The sequence below is a fragment of the Stenella coeruleoalba genome (genome assembly GCF_951394435.1).
Source record: "Stenella coeruleoalba genome assembly, chromosome: 1".
NCBI classification, from domain to species: domain Eukaryota; kingdom Metazoa; phylum Chordata; class Mammalia; order Artiodactyla; family Delphinidae; genus Stenella; species Stenella coeruleoalba.
The window spans coordinates 129,559,561-129,580,274 of record NC_137169.1 but is presented as its reverse complement, the minus strand read 5'-3'; the positions used below and the strand labels follow the sequence as shown (position 1 = coordinate 129,580,274).

Sequence of the window (20,714 nt, the reverse complement as noted above, 5' to 3'; positions counted from 1 at the left end):
TAATAGTGATATTTCAGGTCTATACAAACATATTACAGCCTATACAAACATAACCCCTTGTTGTAATTAAGTTAACATCTTCCCTGCTTAGATATAACTATTTGCAAATTTTTTCATGGCATTAATTACACTTGATAATTTGGATCTCGTGGGAAAAATGTGAAAATGTAAACTCCATAAATAAATTAAAAACAACCATCTTCAACAAACTTACCTTCTAGCTAGTATTACATTTCCATATAAAATACAATTTAATGTACATAAATAGTATTAATAAAATTGTTACCCTACTTTAAGGAATTTCCTATCTTGCTTATTTCATCTGTACTACTCTTCATTTTAATATAATTTCTAACAATGGCTTATAGGTGCATAATTTATATACACACCACATCTTGTATATCTTATGTATGTGTTCTCATATGAGACACTTTACTTCTTTCTACGTCTATTCTTACAATAAAAACTGTAATGGATGTCTTTTTATTTAAATGTTGTGTGCAGGTCATATTATTTCCTCATGAAAGCTTCACGTAATTGTATAAACCGATACTAGCTGATGTATCCATCCTTTTTGGATTTCTGCACGTGCATCCTTTTACTACTTTATACAGTACTCTCATACCAAGCATTTCCCAATACTTCCAGAGTAGCATTCTACGGACACATATTTTAATGACACTGCTAGAAAAAACGAATGATGCAGAAAAAGTTACGGGGTCTGTACCTAGATTTCTGGTGTTCTTTTCCTGTGTCACTCCTTCTCCTGTAGAATTCCTTGTTACCACATCATGGTGGAAGATTACTTACTTATTTGAAAGCTTTTTGTGAGATAATAGAAAGGATATATATTGATTTCTATCCCCAGTTTTCCTGACACAGAACTCCTGAAACCATTGTAATATCCTGGTTGATAAGAGCACTCAGAACATCTCTTGTTATTATATTTGGCTTCAACCCAGTCGCTGACACAGAGCTCTTAAAACTGTTGTAAATTCCTAAGTGATAAGAGTACTCGGAGCATGTTTTGTCCTAATGAGGTGGCTCTGGGTGGGCTTCTGGATGGCTCCAGGATGGGACTGGTCACCAGAAAGACCAAGTTGTGATTAGAAGCTTGGAATTTTCAGTTCCAACCCCATCTTCCAGAGAGGGTAGAGGGGCTGGAAGTGGAGTTAATAAATGGTCATGCTTATGTGAGGAAATCTCCATAAAATACCAGTAGTCAGGGGTCTGGAGGGCTTCCAGGTTGGTGAACACATCTACCCTGGGAGGCTGATGCACCCCAAATCCACAGGGACAGAGGCTCCTGTGCTCAGGACCCTCCCAGGCCTTGCTCTATTTACCTCATCATCTGGGGGAGTTTTGCAGGTCTGGTCCCTTAACCTGTGGGATCTGATGCTATCTTTGAATAGACAGTGTCAGAATTGAGTTGAATTGTAGGACACCCAGCTGGTGTTGCACAGAATTGCTTGGTGTGGGGAAAAAAAAAAAAAACCACACATTTGGTGACCAGAAGTGTCAGAAGCGAAGTGCTTGGTGTGAGAAGTAAAGGTCACAGCAGAGAAACAGGAGGAAAGACCTGGGGTTTCCCCGACACAGGTGGAAAACTGTACTTTTTTTTTTTTCCTTTTCACTATTTCATACATTTTTGCATATTTTCCTTTTCACTATTTCATACATTTTTGCATTCTCCTGAGTTACAGTATTACTTTTCAACATTCTTAACAGATCATTTAAGTTTTTAAATCATGAGTTAAATGAACATCTAAGCAACTACAAATAGATTCGTTAACTGTTATAGTATAATTCATATTAAATATGAGAATACACAAACAAGAGATGGAAAGTTGCAAAGATAAAATTATTTCTCACTCTTCTGTGGCCCTCACAGTCAACTTATTATGAAGTCTAGAGAACATCTGAAATGATTCGTGAATCCGTTCTCACCCTGAACGACCATTAGCTTCAATCTCTCAGTATCGCTCACCTGAACAAATATAATAACTTCCTAAATAATCACCCCATGAGGTCCTTTTTGTCCTCTTCCCTGCGCTCCATATTTCCCCTGGAGTCACTCTGTTAACTAGTTAAAAATTTACACCTTTACCTAAAACCTTCATTAGCCTCTCATTGCTTCTCCAACAACATTCCAATTCTTTAGTAAAGCCTAATTCACAATCGCACACACACACAACACCCACACATGCGCATGTTTACAATATGTCCTTACGCAGTATGATTTGAGGCAATGTTAGATTAAATAAACATCCCATTATAATATTTGCTCTCTCCACTTGTTGGCTGTCCTAGTATTAGGATCTCATTCTTTTGGGGTTAAAAATTGTGTTTTAAGAGACTCTTTTCAATACAGAAGTAACTATTCCAGGAACAGGGATATTATATCAAATCATGAAAACTTTACTAAATTAGAACATAATTGGGATCATGAGTTTTGATATAGAAGGAGGGTGGCAAGGGTTGAGGAGGAGAATTCTAAGGTTACAAATGAAGTTCTCTGTAGAAAGAAAAAGCTCAGTTGAAATGCTATTCTTGGGATGAATGTAAAGGTGCACTCCCTGGTTATTAAAGGGTTAGAGGTAAAGAAAATTAGAAAATCTGCCATTGGAATACATAGCTACTCCATCTTCATCTTCATTATACCACTAGTGCCTAGAACAATTTATTGCTCACAGTAGGACTCAATAAAAATGTCTTGAATGAGTAAGCAAGAATAAAAGAGGATATACCGGTTTTCTTTATGAAACATTCATATCAAGAAACTACTTTACAGACTGAAAATCATAGGCCTGGGTTGTGATAGAATATGTCTGGCACTTTCCTAAGACAGAAGAAGAAACACGCTTCTCTGGTTTCCAGAATCATGAAAATGAATCTTTGAGAAATATACAACCATAAGAAAATTAATGGAGAAAAACATAAAGATGCTTTGAGTTAATTAAATTATAAGCGGTCCTCAAGAAAATGGCTTTAAAAACCTAATGGTCAGCAGCAATTAATCAAGTGTCAAAGAGAAAAGGCAGGAAATATGGTTTGGCCCATATTTTAAACTTGTAAAAGTCACAGAAAGGAAAAACAAATACAAGATTGATATTTTATTAGGAGGAGCAAAATACAGGAATGCATTTAACTTAAAAATAATCCACAGCAATGTTAATTTTTAAATTTTTGATTAAATGGGCCATGGCTATATAAGAAGTTAACATTCCAGGAAGGGTGTTATGTGAAAGGCTACATAGAAGCACTCTGTTCTATATATACCATTCTTCTGTTGATCTAAAATTACTTCTACAAAAAAACTTAAAAAGCAAATGCAATTAAAAATAAAATGTTGATTTTCATCTCTTAGGGGTGAAAATGTTATCTTGGCTATGTAGCAGAATGTCATTCTTAGGAAAAACATGCTTATGTAAAAATGTGTGTGTTTGTGTGTGTGTGTGTCTGTGTGTGTGTAATACACAGAAGATGAAACAAATGTGGAAATGTTCACTGTTGAATGTAAATGGGGGTAATACACATTTTCATTGTATAATTTTAAAACTGTATGTTTGATTTTTTTGCAAAGTGAAAAATAGTGGGAAAAAAAAGTAAAAACTCCAAATTGTGCTGGGTCTAAAGATGGCCTTATGTTAAGTGGTTTCTGATAATCTTCACAATAAGACAAAAATCAAAAAGAAAATATTTCCATCTAAAAATGGAGAATTTTCAAAGTTTTGGTAATTTATCTTTGAAAATATAAGAATTCAAAGCATTATGTTTTTAAGTAGGTTGAAAGAATGAAGTTTAACATGGTGTCTATGTGGGTGTATATGGGAAATGAAGAAATTATTCAGCATGAAGAACTCACACATCACCATTTGGTAAAAGCCAAACCTTGTGCATACATATGTTATCTAGAAACAGCTAAGATAATTTCCAATATTTATATTGCTTAGAAATATTTTTCCACTCTCTTTTTGGGGAGGAAAAATTGAGGCATTGGAGTGTCTGGTGCGCCAGTAAAAACCGATGGCTAAACTTTTAGTCAAATCATTTCTCCAATATGTGCGTATGTGTGTGTGTGTGTGTGTGTGTGTGATTTTAAACAATATTGTTTTTATAACGGTAGCCATCCATGACTATATACTATAAGAAAAACATATGTTTATAGAGTATTGTCAATGATATTGTTAGAAAGTATTTCCTTTTGCCCATTTTAACTTTTTTTGCAATTAAGATCTTTTTTTGTTTCTTTTTTTAAGTTGCCAGAACTCACTCCTATAGTTCTAGTATCATGAATCATTCTTCTCGGCACACTTTAGTGGTGAAGGAGAAAGAATTTTATTCATTCAGCACTTTACTATTGTGGTCTGATTCTTCCATTCATTCATGAACTTTAATTCAAATCTGTTACTTAGGAAATATCATCATCGAAGCATGGGAAATAAAATTCATAGAAAATTCACAAATCACTTACAAATTGATTTTATGTTCCTCACTCCTACAAATTTATTTACAGGCATATGTTTACATTCTTTACTCCTACTTGTGGGTGAAAATTTATCAATTTGATTTTTATGCCTTCCTATATTTGTTAAAATGAAGTGGGAAATTTCCAGAGAACGCAGTAGTTGAAAGAAAATTAGTCGATAAAGAAAAGGGAATTGAATAGTCACAGATGACCTAACACTTTATTTGGCAGGGGGAGTATAGAGTGGGAACCTAAATTTAGCAATTAATTTACTCAGATAATAGGGGTTCACCCTCTCACAGATTTTCTGAGTAATTTCATCTGATTAGGAGACAAACAGCAAAGATTTTCCATTCAAGTGACAAACTGGAGAGTACAGTTCATTCTTTAAGTTCATTCAAGGCTTTGCAGTAAAGGAGTTCTTTTCCTAGTCAGGTACATATTTTTCTTGTCCATTTGTTTTGTTTTGTTTTGTGTATTTTTTTTAAAGAATTTCGGAATGTACAGTGAAGAAAAAGATATGGGTTTGGTTTTATTCTGATTAAAACGTGGGCTACAGAAACACATCTAAAAACTGAACTACTATAATGTTTTGCCTTTTTCATCACAGTTTTGTCACTAAGGAGAGACAATTTATGAACAGTTCAGCAATGTGGAGGCGAATCTTTTTTCCAGGTAATTTCAGGTCAAATATTTGACCTGAAGAGGCTTTACTGGAATTGCTAGTCCCACAAGAGGCTGACAAAGAGTACAAGATGTTATAAAACCACATTTTTCTATTAGTCATAGCTAGGGAACACTGCCATTACCTCTTCCTATGTTCAGTACCAATTCCCACTTCTAAAAAAGAAGTGCATTGACAAAATTATTTCTCACAGGAAAAAAGATTTAACATAACCAAAGCTATATTACCATTCAATTTTTCATCTACAGAGGTTGACAAAAAATAATCCACTAGAGTCATTTAAAAATAATGATGTTGGGACTTCCCTGATGAAGCAGTGGTTAAGAATCCACCTGCCAATGCAGGGGACACGGGTTCGAGCCCTTGTCCGGGAAGGTCCCACATGCTGTGGGGCAACTAAGCCCATGCGCCACAACTGCTGAGACCACGCGCCTAGAGCCCGTGCTCCGCAAGAAGAGAAGCCACCGCAATGAGAGGCCCACGCAGCACAACAAAGAGTAGCTCTCGCTCGCCGCAACTACAGAAAGCCCACGCGCAGCAACGAAGACCCAACACAGCCAAAAATAAATTTAAAAAAACATATAAAAAAATAAAAACAAAGCTGTGAAAGAATGCTGGCATCCATATACTGAAAGGAGGAAACAGTGAGTTTAGGCTGACATCGATGGTATGAAGATGTAACTGTCTCCTACAATACACAAATGACATTCATTATTGAAAATATGATGGGAATATGAGAGCAGCAATAAGTTTATAGATACAATTTGTAAATACTCAGGAGAAAAAGGAAAGGGAGTGTTTTGAAACAGCCTAAGTAAAACCTGATTATGGCATGGACAAGGGTTGTGTCTGTGGATAAGCCTGAGATATTCAGGGAGTGGAACCATATACCACTTGATGGACTGGATACAAACAATGGAATAATGAAAGACTCATGGGTTTTGGGCTTGAGTTCTAAGTATTAATAGATGCTGCTGGGAAGAATGGGGGTGAAACAGATTTTAGGTCAGGGAAAATCAGTAATTATCTCTAGATATCTTAATTTTGAGACAGCTATTAGAAACCTAACAGGAGACACTGACTATTTATTTAGAGGAACAAGACAGGAGTTCATAGTGGATATTTGAGGGAGAGACTCAATTTTGGAAATCAAATAAATGGATGAGCTCCCATAAGGAAAAGGTATTCTAGGAAAAAAAGAAAATTCTTTTGAATTTTCTTCGTAGAATATCTTATGATATGTGGATAATGGCAATTTTATTTCTCTTTTTCCAATACTTATTCCTTTTATTTATTTTTGTAGTCTTAACGCATGCCTTAGGATTTCCAGGACAATGCTGAGTAAAAGTGGTTTTAGTAGGCATCCTTGTTTGTACATAATCTTAAAGACAGACTCTCAATATGTGACCACTAAATATTTGTTTTCCTCTAGGTTATTCTGTAGATAACCTGCCTTAGGTTAAGAAGTTCCTTACTTGTAGCTTCCTAGCATTTTATATTTTTCTGTTTTTAAAATTTTGAAGGGATGTTGAATTCTCTCTCAAATGCTTTTTTGTATCCATTGAAATAATAATAATATTTTCTTCTTTGAAATGATGATCTACTTCTAGAATAATTCCAACTTGGTGATGATACATTATTTTTTAAATACATTACTTTGCTAATATATTTTCTATAATTTTTCAACCATGTTAATCAACTAAATTGGTCTCTAATTATCATTTCCCATACTATGCTTAATGAGTTTTGTATCAAGGCCATAATCCCATACAATGAGTTAGGGAGACATCTTTCTTTTTCTGTTCTCTGGAAAACATGTGCAAACTGAAAATTATGTGCTCTTTGAATGTCTATAATAAGCTCTTTGTAAAGCTTCATGGGAAACCCTCAGTTACTTTTCCTGGAGACAAAGATAATACAGACTATTAAGAGGGTGAGACATAGGTATTCAAGATTCATGACAATCATCAATTTGATAGGTACTAATTACTAGTGGCTGATGTTCTTTTGAGTAACTTTTTTAATCATAACAACCCTATGGGATAGTTTCTCTTATTACCCTCACTGTACATATTGAAGAACTCAACCTTGAGAGATCAAGAAGCCTGAGATCATGCAGTCATTACATAATAGAACAAAGATTTGACTGAGGTCAGCCTCATTCCAGAATTTGCAATATATATCTATTCACTTTGACAAATTTATTATAAAAAAGGGCAAACTGCTGAAAATAAATACTGTTTTTCTATGAACCAATTTGTGTTTATTTTCTTCTTGAAAATTGTGATTAAAATAATCAAATTATCTGTGAAGGATATTTTTATTTTACTTGAATCATTACAATTTATACTTGGGCTCATATTCAGAACTCTTTTATTGTAACTATTATTTTCCTGAGGATTTTGTTCTTTCTAACTCTAGGCTCACTATGTTAACTTTCTCTCTTGTTGACATGAGTAAGAGCATATCTTTTCTATTGCTGAAATCATGTCCATATGGACTTTTCTTCTGTGAATCTGATCAAAATGTAGAAAATAATTGTATTTATAATTAATACTATAATAATTCATATAATAATTGTTTTTATAATTAATACTATAATAATTCATTCAAATAATAGTGTAACAATTCCATAATTTACTTTAATGAATGCCTACAGTCTTTTTGTTCAGGAGAAAATGATCCATAAATTATATAAATGGTATATCTGCATAAAGTAATAGTTACTAGGTTGCTACATATGTTTTTGCTTTCTAATATTTTCCATACATATCAGTTGACTTTTGAAGTTCTCCCTTTCATATTTTAAAAACGTGGATTTACTTTAAAAAAATACATCAATGATAGTCATGCTAGGAGTTCTATAATTTAGGGGACGTGAAGAAAGTAATTAAATAAATGGAAATAAAAATATATTTTATATCTTGTGATAATTGGAATCATGCTGTTTAATACTCATGAGACTACAAGGACAAAAATATAATATTACCAAGTAAATATGATTTAAGATTAAAGCAATTATTATTTTATTACAAACAGTATTCATTATCTATTGCTGTATAACAAATGACTCCAAAATTTAGTGGCTTAAAATAATCATTTCATTTCTCAACATTCTGTGGGTCAGCATGGATTTTTGGGTTGGTTGATGGGTGAGTTGGGAGCTAGGGAGGTGGGGTGCCAGGGATGGATGAGCCTCACTTTCCATGTGATTTTTCATCCTTGGAAAGACTAAATCGGGATTCTTCACAAGCAGTCTCTGGGTGGTGTTCCTATGAAAGGCAAGCAAAGGCTGGATGGCCTTTTAAGGCTTAGTTTCTAAAGTCACACAATGCCGCTTTTGTCACAGTGCATTGGTCAAAGCCAAGCGACAGGACAACCCATACTCAAAGGGTGGAGAAATAGATTACACCTCCTCATGGAAGAAGCCGCAACGTGGAATCACAACAGGACACAGACACAGGGAGCATGGCTCATTGGAAGCCATTATTTTAACAACCTACCACACCAACGAAATGACAGCTTGATATACTGCCTTTTGAAAGGTTAAGTCCATAATCTTTTTAACCTCATGCTGAGATATAAAGCACATTATATTGGTTTGAGAGTCTCATACATCACCCCAAACTGTTTCTTATGACATTTTAATGAAACCAGGGTGCTTTCATCTTTTCATATTATAAAAAGAGTTCCTCTGAGATGTTTTAATCTCAGCCATAAAAGAATACAGACATTATTAAAACGAATTTCAGCAGATGCCATAAATGAGAAATAATGAGATAAACTATTGGGATAGAATTTTAAAACTGTTCATTTTGATGGATTTATCGAAATAACAGCAAAATAAGAATGTGAAAGAATCAATTCAAATCATTTTGTAAAATGATTTGTTTGTAAAATAGACAATTCCAGTGAGTTTGGTCTGTTGTGAGCACATCAATGGCTTGCTAAAGGGAGAAAAACTAAAATCTGCTCTGAATTTTAGTTATAGCACATTCAAAAGTAAAAATTGTTTTCCCAAACGACATATTGTTTTAAGATCCACATTCAATATTCATTTATTGAAGACCTAATATGTTTCAGATATTATTTATTTAATCCTTACTGCTAATTCTAAACAATGGAATAGAGACATTATATTATTATGGTCATTTAACAAGAGAAAAATATAGGAGCAAAAATACTAATATGCTGAGCTAAATCTTAAATGTTGGCACTCAAAGTTAAATATATTTTTAAGAACTTTAGTGCTGTGCCATTACTATCTTCCTAAAAATTTTATCATAGCAAGTCATTATGAGGTATGAAGATTTCGCAAAAATATTCCTTTTCCTAAATAATATTAAAAATAAGGCAGCTTAGTTACAAACTTTTTTTAGATAAATAATTGGCACTTCTTGAATGTTAATAACAAATGTAACTGGCCAAGAATGGAATACTTTACATGTATTTTTCCATTCAATTTCAAAAGATTGTCTACAAAGGAGGTACTGTTACTTTTAATTTTCGGTTTAGGAAACAGGCTTAAAGAAACCCTGGCACCATCTAAACCATTTAAATTCACAGAGACCATTTAAATTCTCAGAATCTTTGGTTAGTACTTTAAAAAAATCTTCAAAACAGATTGTAAAATGCTGCCAAAGTTGAGAGTCATTGCTTTAAGTTGTTTCCTATACTTTTTTAGAAAAAAGTGATGTCATTAGCAGCAAGGTTAAAAGATAAGAGTCAGAGAAAATTGAATAGCAATAATTTCATGATTCTCATCATTATTTTAAAATTTCTTAGTGTTTATAATGTTTCTTTTAAATATCATATGCTAATAGGTAAGCATTTTAAGGTATGTGAATACATCTTCTGAAGGACATACATTTTGCAAATGCATACTTAAAATGATTTACATTTTAACGATTTTTGAAGGTTTAGACCATTAAGGTGAAATTTTATAAAAATGGTTCTTATATTTGAAAAAAAAGTATATAAATTACTACCTGGATCAAAATCAATTCCTACAGAAGCACTTAAGAAAAAAATAAAGTGCCATTTTACTGTTCAATTTTCTAACAGTTTAAAGTATAATGTCTTGTGGATAATTATTTTAAAAGCAGCGCCTGAATGAAAAATTCACATGTATCTTGTTCTTGAATTGTTTTCAAAATCCACCCCCAAATTAAGTCTATTTAAAATCCTTGAATATATTATATTATTCTATTCTGTGGTAAGTTTATATATTTATAAAATGATCTATAGCAAAGTATTGTCTATCTATATGTAAACATAAGTATAAATTAGTACGTATAACATTTGAAACCTGTGTCTATATTATGTACTCAACTAATCACGGCTAATCTATTCAAGCTTACTAACATATCCAGCAAGTTCGGTTACTAAAATCACCAAATTATATAAAAAAGTAAAAATTCACCACAAAAATTCACATTTTAAAGTGAATAAATCCTCATAACAAGTAGATGATAAAAAGGAAATTCTTCTGTTCTACAGAAACATGAATGTAATAAGTTACCACTAACTACAGAGACATAACTCTTACAATCAAAATGGGAATTTGAGGCAATTCAAAGGATCTCATTCAAGGCCAAACTTACCAGCAAATTTGATATGGAATTTATTTTCAGGCTTTAAGATCTGGACATACAAAGGGCAATTTGGAGCAAAATCTTTTACAGCCCACGCTCTCAAAATTGTTTGGTGGTCCTGAAATGATAAAAATCAAAATATCATGAGATAAATTGAAAATTTTATAATATATTAAGTAAAAATCATCAGTCAGTGTGTGAAATGGTCATATCTACAGTTTAAAATTAAGCATATGAAATCATTCTTTGTGAGGTCTTACTATTAAAGATAGTTATTATTTCTATAAAAGAGATCAACAATACCTAATTCAATCAGCAGTAATTATCAACACTTAGGAAATTAGCAGAGATTAAGAGGGAAGTCTCTTGACAAGTTTAAAAGTAATTTTCCCAGAAAATACTGGAGGGGCAGAAACCTTCAGAAATGCAGCACAACTGTTAGTTTGTAATAACAGTTTCCATGGAAAAAAAATATGGACATAAAATAATTTTAACATAGTTAGAAAGATTGGTAAAAGGGGAATGACTGCAGTGACTATTTGTGAGGAGAACACATTAGTTTACTTTTTATATGACAGTAAAGATAAAAGGATTTTGACTGTGTGTGTGTGTTGGAAGACCAATAATGTTCAGATATTAAAAAAATAACAGAAAAAAGATCTTTTAAAAAAGATGCTAAGACTGAGAACGACAGTGAAAATCATGCTTACCATGAAATTTTACACATAGTGTCACGCTATAAATTATTACTTAATTAACTGAATAAATCAAAGCAAATTACAGCTGTCCCTCAGTTTCCCGGACTCTCCGTGGACAATAAAATACAAGGATGCTCAAGTCCCTCATATAAAATGGCATAGTACTGGGGGCTTCCCTGATGGCACAGTGCTTAAGAATCTGCCTGCCAATGCAGGGGACACAGGTTCAATCCCTGTTCTGGGAAGATCCCACAGGCTGCGGAGCAACTAAGCCTGCGAGCCACAACTACTGAGCCCATGTGCCACAACTACTGAAGCCCATTTGCCTAGAGCCCGTGCTCTGCAACAAGAGAAGGCACCACAATGAGAAGCCCGCGCACCGCAATGAAGAGTAACCCCTGCTCACCGCAACTAGAGACAGCCTGCAGGCAGCAACAGACCCAACGCAGCCAAAAATAAATAAATACAATAAATAAATTTATTAAAAAAATAAAATGGCATAGTATTTGCATATAACCTATGTACCTCCTCCCATATACTTTGAATCATCTCTAGATTATTATAATATTTAATACAATGTAAATATGATGTTAATAGTTGCTGGCAGGCAGTAAATTCAAGTTTTACTGTTTGAAAATTTCTGGCATTTTTTTTCAAATATTTTTGATCCACAGTTGGTTGAATCTGAGGATGCAAAACCCTCAGATACAAAGGGACAACTGTATTGGAGAAATTTGCTACTCAGCTACATTTATTTTATTTATTTACTTTTTTATCAAAGTATAGTTGATATACAACATTATATAAGTTACAGGCGTGCAATATAGTGATTCACAATTTTTAAAGGTTATACTCCATCTATAGTTATTATAAAACATTGGCTATATTCCCTGTGTTGTACAGCTTATCTGTACATAATAGTTTGTACCTCTTAATCCCCTACCCCAATATTGCCCTCCCTCTCCCCCTCTCCCCACTGGTAACCACTAGGTTTGTTCTCAATAAATGGTAGTCTGTTTCTTTTTTGTTATATTCACTAGTTTGTTGTATTATTTAGATTCCACATATAATGATACCATACAGCATTTGTCTTTGTCTGACTTATTTCACTGAGTATAATACCCTCCAAGTCCATCCATGTTGCTGCAAATGGCAAATTTTCATTATTTTTTATGGCTGAGTAATATTCCATCGTATATATGTACCACATCTTCTTTATCTTTTCATCTGTTGATGGACACTTAGGTTGCTTCTATATCTTTGCAATTGTAAATAATGCTCCTATGAACGGTGGGGTGCATGTATCATTTTGAATTAGTGTTTTAGTTTTTTTTTCAGATACATAAGCAGGAGTGGAACTGCTGGGTCATACGGTAGTTCTATTTTTAGTTTTTTGAGAAACTTCCATACTGTTTTCCACAGTGGCTGCACCAATTTACTTTCCCACCAAGAGTGTACGAGCATTCCCTTTTTTCCACATCCTCACCAACATTTATTATTTTTGTTCTCTTTGATAACAGCTATTCTGACAGGTGTGGGTGATATCGCATTGTGGTTTTGATTTGCATTTCCCTGATGATTAGTGATACTGAGCATATTTTCATGTTCCTGATGGCTATCTGCATGTCCTCTAGCCACAAAAATCAGAGAAGAAAACAAAATAAAAGAACTCCAGATTGCAAAGGAAGAAGTAAAACTGTCACTGTTTGCAGATAACATGATACTATACATAGAAAATCCTAAAGATGCCACCAGAAAACTACTAGCGTTCATTGGTGAATTTGGTAAAATTGCAGGATACAAAATTAATATACAGAAATCTGTTGCTTTTCTATACACTAACAACAAAATTTCAGGGAGAGAAATTAAGGAAATGATCCCATTCACCATCGCATCAAAAGGAATAAAATATCTAGGGATGAGGAGGTAAAAGACCTGTACTCTGAAAACTATAAGACATTGATGAAAGAAACTGAAGACCACACAAACGGATGGAAAGATATATTGTGTTCTTGGACTGGAAGAATTAATATTGTTAAAATGACCATACTCACCAAAGTAATCTACAGATTCACTGCAATCCTTATCAAAATACCAATGGCATTTTTAACATATCTAGAATAAATAACCTTAATATTTGTATGGAAACACAAATGACCCCAAATGTCCAAAACTGTCTTGAGAAAGAAGAATAGAACTGGAGGAATCACACTCCCTGACTTCAGACTATACTACAAAGCTAACCAAAACAGTATGGTACTGGCACAAAAACAGACACATAGATCAATGGAACAGAATAGAGAGCCCAGAAATAAACTCACATATGTATGGTCAATTAATCTACAACAGAGGAGACAAGAATATACAATGGATAAAAGACAGTCTCTTCAATAAGTGGTGCTGGGAAAACTGGACAGTTACATGTAAAAGAATGAAATTAGAACACTCCCTAACACCATACACAAATATAAGCTCAAAATGGATTAAAGACCTAACTGTAAGACCAGAAACCATAACACTCCTAGAGGAAAACATAGGCAGAGTACTCTTTGACATAAATTGTAGCAATATTTTTTTGGATCCATCTCCTAAAGCAAAGGAAATAAAAGCAAAGATAAACAAATGGGACCTAGTTAAACTTAAAAGATTTTGCACAGCAAAGGAAACCATCAGCAAAGCAAAAAGACAATATACAGAAAGGGAGAAAATATTTGCAAATGATATGACCCAAAAGGGTTAATATCCAAAATATATAAGCAGTTCACTCAACATCAAAACCAAACAACCTGAATAAAAAATGGACAGAAGACCTGAATAGGTATTTTTCCAAAGAGGACATGCAGATAACTAATACATTTCAACAAAGAAAGCAAAAATATGTTCTACTGTAGCACTGTCCATGCAATAGCCACTAGCCAAATGTGACTGTTAATCTTAAATTTAATAAAATTAATTAAAATTAAGAATTCAATTCTTTATCACACTAGCTACATGTCAAGAGTTCAAAGCAACATGCAGCAAATTCAAAACTGTATTGGATAGTGGAGATATAGAATATAGAGCATTTTCATCATCACAGAAAGTTTTATCTGACAATACTATTAAGGAAAAGGAGGATTAAAAATATAGGTAGATCTGAGGGACTACAGTGCAGAAAGAAGAAACTGTTGTCAATGGTTTGTAACTTTAAGTTGCATGAAAGTTAATGAAGAGTAAACCAGAATTCTTTACGTGAACAGTGTGTGTCTTCCAAAACATAACAACGAGCCTAATATGGTGTGATAGTTAATTTTATGTATCAACTTGACCAGGTCACAGGGCGCCCAGGTATTTGCTTAAACATTGCTCTGGCTGACTGGGAAATACCAGAATATGGAGAGGTAGAGAAGAGAAACCACAGACTGTGTGTAAAAATTTACACAACATTGGCTGACCCCTGAACCGTACATGCATGGGGCTGAATAAAAGCAATCTGAACTAAGACTTGAATCACTGCCAACTGCAAGGGTGATACTGAGTTGGAACAAATTAACTGCTTTCTAAAACAAGAACATCAATACTCTTGGAGGAATACAAGAGAATCCAAGGCTTCGCCACAAAGCACTATAAACAGAAAACAAAGCAAAATTACTGAATATATGAAGTGGCAGAAAAATGTGACCTATTTTCATTGGAAACAAACAAATAAAACAATACCCAATAGCTGCTAGCCTCTAGATGATCTAGATGTTAAAATTATCAGACAAGGATTAAAGCAGCTCCTATAACTAAGATCAGCGAGGTAAAGGAAAATAATTCTTGTAATAAACAGAGAAAAAAAAATCAGTAGAGTACTAGAAAATACTTTAAAAATTAAATAGAAAACTAAAATATCTGAAAAATATTCACTGGATGGACTTTGAGATAGAATGGAAATGACAGAGGAAAGAGTCAGTGAACTTGATCACAGATCAATAGAATTTATCCAATTTGAAAAACAAAGAAAATAGGAATGGAAAAAGGAACAGAGTTCAGGGACTTTTGGAGCAAATGTGAAAACATCTTAAGTAATGTAATTGGACTCCCAGGAAAGAAACAAAAGATAAATTAAAGCAGAAAATTATCTGAAGAAATAATGGTCAGAAACCTCCCAGTTTTATGAAAGACACAAATTTACAAGTTTAAGGAGTTCAGCAAATCCCAACTTATGTACACAAAATGATAACCACACCTAAGCACATTGTAGTCAAACTGTTGAAAACCGAAGATAAAGATACTATCTCAAAAGCAGCCAAAGAAAAACAGTCATAAGACCAAGGACTCTCATCGAAATCATGGAAACCGGGTAACAATGAAACAATAGCCTGAAGTTCAGAATGATGAGGAAACAAAACAAAAACTTGTGAAACCAGCATTTTATATATAGAGAAAAATCCTTCAAAGAGGTGAAATAAAGGACTTTTTCAATAATAAAATCTAACAAAATGTGTTGCCATCAAAATCATACTACAAGAAAAGTGTAAGAAACTCCTTCAACAGGGAAAGTTAGAACTTCAGAAACCAAAGAAGAGTATTAGAAATGGTTACCATTAGAATGAATAGAAAAGACTATTTTCCTCTTAATTTCTTAAAAATATATGTCTGTCTAAAGCAAAATTTATAGAATTGTCTGTGGGGTTTCAAATTTATAAAGATAACTGACATCTGACAATTACAGCATAAAGGAGAGCAGAAGAGGAATAAAAGCAAAGTATCTCATTTTAAAAAGTGGTATAATATTAACATGAATTAGACTATAAAAAGTTAGTGAAGTGTCTTGTAGTCCCTAGAACAGTCACTGAAAAATATTCAAAAGGTATTTCTAAAAAGCCAATAAGTATATTAAACTCAAATTCCAAAAAAAATTCAAATAATTTTTAAAAAGTAGAAAAGAGGAAACAGAGGAACAAAAATCAGTGGGAAAAAATAGAAAACAATTTAGAGTTACAACCAACCACAAGAATGATTATATTAAACGTTAATGGACTAAACATACTGAAACATAAAGATATCAAAAGGACAAAAGAAGTAAGACCCAACTATGAGCTATTAAGAAGAGATGCATTTTAAATATAAAGTTACTGATAGGATAAATGAAGTAGATAATAACAAGAAAACAAACGACATAATTTAAAAATGGGCAAAAGATCTGAACAGACATCTCATCAAAAGCATGCACAGATGACACACAAGCATATGGAAAGATGCTCAACATATTATGTTGTTAGGAATTGCAAGTTAAAACAACAATGAAATACCACAACACACCTACTAGAATGACTAAAATCTAGAACAGTGACAACACCAAATACTGGTGAGGCTGTGGAGCAGTAGAAGTCTCATTCATTGCTGGTGGGAATGCAAGATGGCACAGGCACTCTGGAAGAGAGTCTGTAGTTCGCAGCAGCACTATTTACAAAAGCCAAGGTGTGGAAGCAACCTAAATGTCCACTGACAGATGAATGTATAAGGAAGATAGGGCATTTTTTATATGTAACCACAAGTCTATTCTCTATGTCATCAAGTCTATATACGTATATATATATATATATATATATATATATATATATATATATAAATTCCCACTATATATAGTGGGAATTTGGGGTTAGCAGATGCAAACTACTATATATAGAATGGATAAACAAAGCAATATATAGCACAGGGAACTATATTCTATATCCTGTGATAAACCATAATGGAAAAGAATATAAACAAGAATGTATATATATATATGTGTAACTGAATCACTTTGCTGTACAGCAGAAATTAACACAACATTGTGAATCAATAAATACCTCAATAAAAAAAGATGTGGTATATATATACACAATACAGTATTACTCAGCCATAAAAATGAATGAAATAATGCCATTTGAAGCAACATGGATGGACCTAGATATTATCAGACTAAGTGAAGTAAGTCAGACAGAGAAAGACAAATATCATATGACGTCACTTATAGGTGCAATCTAAAAGTATCATACAAATGAACTTATTTACAAAACAGAAATAGACTCACAGACATAGGAAACAAACTTACGGTTAACAAAGGGCATAGCAGGGGGAGGGGAGAGAGAAATTAGGAGTTTGGGATTAACATATACACACTATTATATATAAGCTAGATAAACAGCAAGGACCTACTGCATAGCACAGAGAACTATATTCATTATCTTGTAATAACCTACAATGAAAAAGAATCTGAAAAAGAATATATATATGTATATGTGTATATACATATATGTGCATATATATGTATGTATGTATAACTGAATCACTTTGCTGTATGCCTGAAACATTGGCTTTCATTACTCTCAGCATCAAGTCCAAACTTCTTAACAAGACGTGCAAGACCGTTTACTCAACTGTCCCCAAACTACTTCCCCAGCCTTTGGACTCTTTATTCCAGTGAGAAGGCATTCTCCCCTCCTGAGACTCCAGGATTTCCCACATGGAACAATTTACCTGGAACCATTTGTCATTCACTCTAGGAAGTCCTTTCTTCGGACTGAAGTCCACGGTACTTGTTCCCACTGTATTCCGTCTCTGCCTGATCATACCATTAACCCCACATATTTTTTTTCGAGTTTATCCCCACTAAACTATGAGTGCCATGAAGTCAAGGGCCATGTCTATATTTTACTCACCCTAAGCACAACCCTAGCACCTAGCTTTCATTTGTATTTCACAGATGAATAAGAAAAACAATATTTATTTCATAGGGATATTGTGAGCATTCAGTGAAATAATATAAAGACCAGCAGACACATAGAAAGCATTTAGCAAATATTTCAGTTCAGCAGATAGATGGGATGAAGTACCTATCGTAAAGGCCCAGAAGCCTTCTTTATTTTATTCATGCACAGTGCCCTACCAAGATATAAGCAACATCTATGATCCTGTGAGCGATGCATTAAGTGAGAAAAAGATCAGTACACTACGGCAGAAATTTCACATAAGGAACAGAAAATAAATATTTTCCTACTACAGGTAATAAAATTGGAACAGAAACAAGATTTTTAATTCATTCTTCTAAAAGAAGAGGATGATATTAATTTTTTTTAACTTTCCTTGCTGACAAACTAATCTTCAGAAAAGATACTCTATTTAATTTTAACCAAAAAGTAAAAGTGCCAACTGTACCAACTTTGGAGTAAGCAACCTATGATAATAAAGGAAGGTAGCATAGGGTATGTTTAGGGCACCCTAGTGTCCATTGCTACTGTGAAAACAGAACATTTCACCTATATTCAGTTCACCTAAAAATCAAATTGACTAAAATGTCTTCATAAAATTCAACTTTAATAATTTGAAGCATGTAAAAATTATCATTGGTATGTTAAGGACCTAAAATAAATCACTATATATACTGCAGGTATTGTTTTTTAATGGAACTCCAAATGACCATCAAGGAATTGAGACATTTCAAGTGAAATTTTATACATGGATTGTTTCCCTCTCCTCCATAAGAATTTGTAATTTTCATTACAGTCTCAAACAGAGTCTGTGACCCAGAGAATGGTAAGACATTGGTCTGCTCAAAGGTCAAAGGTCACTTTCAACCCAATTTTCAATTTATAAAATACATCTGTAGCCCTTAGAAATGATAGACTTATTTTTTTACATTCTGAGTATGTTTTGCTAATTTATCTATTGGATACTTTGGTAAGATGACACTAATTTATAAATTAAAACTGAATTATGAAACTTAATATTTGAAAATAAATATTTATAGACAACTGAACAAAGACAAAACATTTATACAAGAGAGAGTAAAAAGTTTTGCCACAGACTGGATAACAAATCTTTCCTAGAAACACTCAAATGTGTTGTTTTATAAAAAATTCTGGTTAAATATAATCCTTGCCCAGAGAACAATTTACACACAGAAAAGCTTGTAAAGAGTTTGCATTAGATTAGACTCAAAAGCACCTGAGTACATAGATCTGTTTTATTCACATTTAGGTTGTCATAAATTATAAGGTTAGATTACATATATAGATATCTATAATGTAAGGGATGAAATGCAATTCTGATACAAAGTACCTATAACATGTATCATCTATAATTAGTTGGTCTAACTTTATGACTGAATTTAAAAACTACAAGATTTCATTGTAGTTAATTATAATTTATATCTTTGGAGAAGCAGGCTTCAAATTTGATATATACTTATTATAAATACAAAAGTAATTCAGAATGTTCTGAAATAAAATACTTGAAAACAGAACATATAACCAAAACCCTTAAGATACAAAAACATTAAAATACATTGCTGCCTTTTAGACTAAGAAACTATTAGAAAGCAAATGATCAGGCCATCTAGTTTTAGTCAAACACCTGTAGGCTCAGCAGTAACTCGGTCTTCAAAAATCATCTGCACCACAGGCAAGAATAATTAAAGAAGCTTTAGTCTTGCATTCTGGACCTTGGTATCAAAACTCATAGAGCTGTTAGCATAATTTTATCTCCCTGCCATGTTTAAACAGAACAGTTTTTACATTATGTCTGGGACCTGCTAAAGAGAAAAACCCCAGGCCCAAAATGGCATCACTTGTGCTAAAGGCCATGATACCAACCTTAGATTTAATACCTAACCTGCACTTTTGACCTTTACCAGAAGTGTAATCTTAATCAGTTTGGAAATTTCTGGTCAGCACCAGTGAGGTAAGATGTCATGTGGGCCCTTCTCCAACCCCACCAGAGGAAGAAGAGGTAATCTGCAAGGTAAGCCCCTTGCTGATCTCCTGGCCCCAAATATCCCTTTCTTTCTTTTTTTTTTTTTCGGTCCGCGGGCCTCTCCCATTGCGGAGCACAGGCTCCGGACGCGCAGGCTCAGCGGCCGTGGCTCACGGGCCTAGCCACTCCGCGGCACGTGGGATCTTCCCGGACCGGGGCATGAACCCGTGTCCCCTGCATCGGCAGGCGGACTCCCAACCACTGCGCCACCAGGGAAGCTCCCTTTCTGTCTTTTGTAATGACTTCCTGGATCCATCCTCCTTTCTATAAAATCCTTCCATTTTCTACCACTCCTCAGAGCTCCCTTCTACTTGTTAGATGGGATGCTGCCTGATTCATGGATCACCTATTAAAGCCAATTAGATCTTCAAATGTACTGGGTTGTATTTTGCTTTTTGACAGACTGAAAAATTATCTTGGATTCCAGTTTTAAGATTACTTGTACTCCCTTGCTCTTGACAATGACTTCTCAGGGATTGTAATCCTACCTTTGATTTCTGAGAGTATAC

At 33.7% G+C, this 20,714-nt stretch overlaps 1 protein-coding gene across 9 annotated transcripts in view; it reads right to left on the bottom strand.

Annotated features, from left to right (window-relative positions):
- Positions 1 to 20,714, bottom strand: part of KCNT2 (potassium sodium-activated channel subfamily T member 2) — a 383,268-nt gene that overhangs the window by 118,081 nt on the left and 244,473 nt on the right. For all 9 annotated transcript variants that reach the window (XM_079945031.1, XM_079945029.1, XM_079945030.1 and 6 more), the window contains one exon: positions 10,757 to 10,865. In XM_079945031.1, the coding sequence (XP_079801157.1) occupies positions 10,757 to 10,865 (109 nt within the window). The remainder of the gene's footprint in view (positions 1 to 10,756; positions 10,866 to 20,714) is intronic.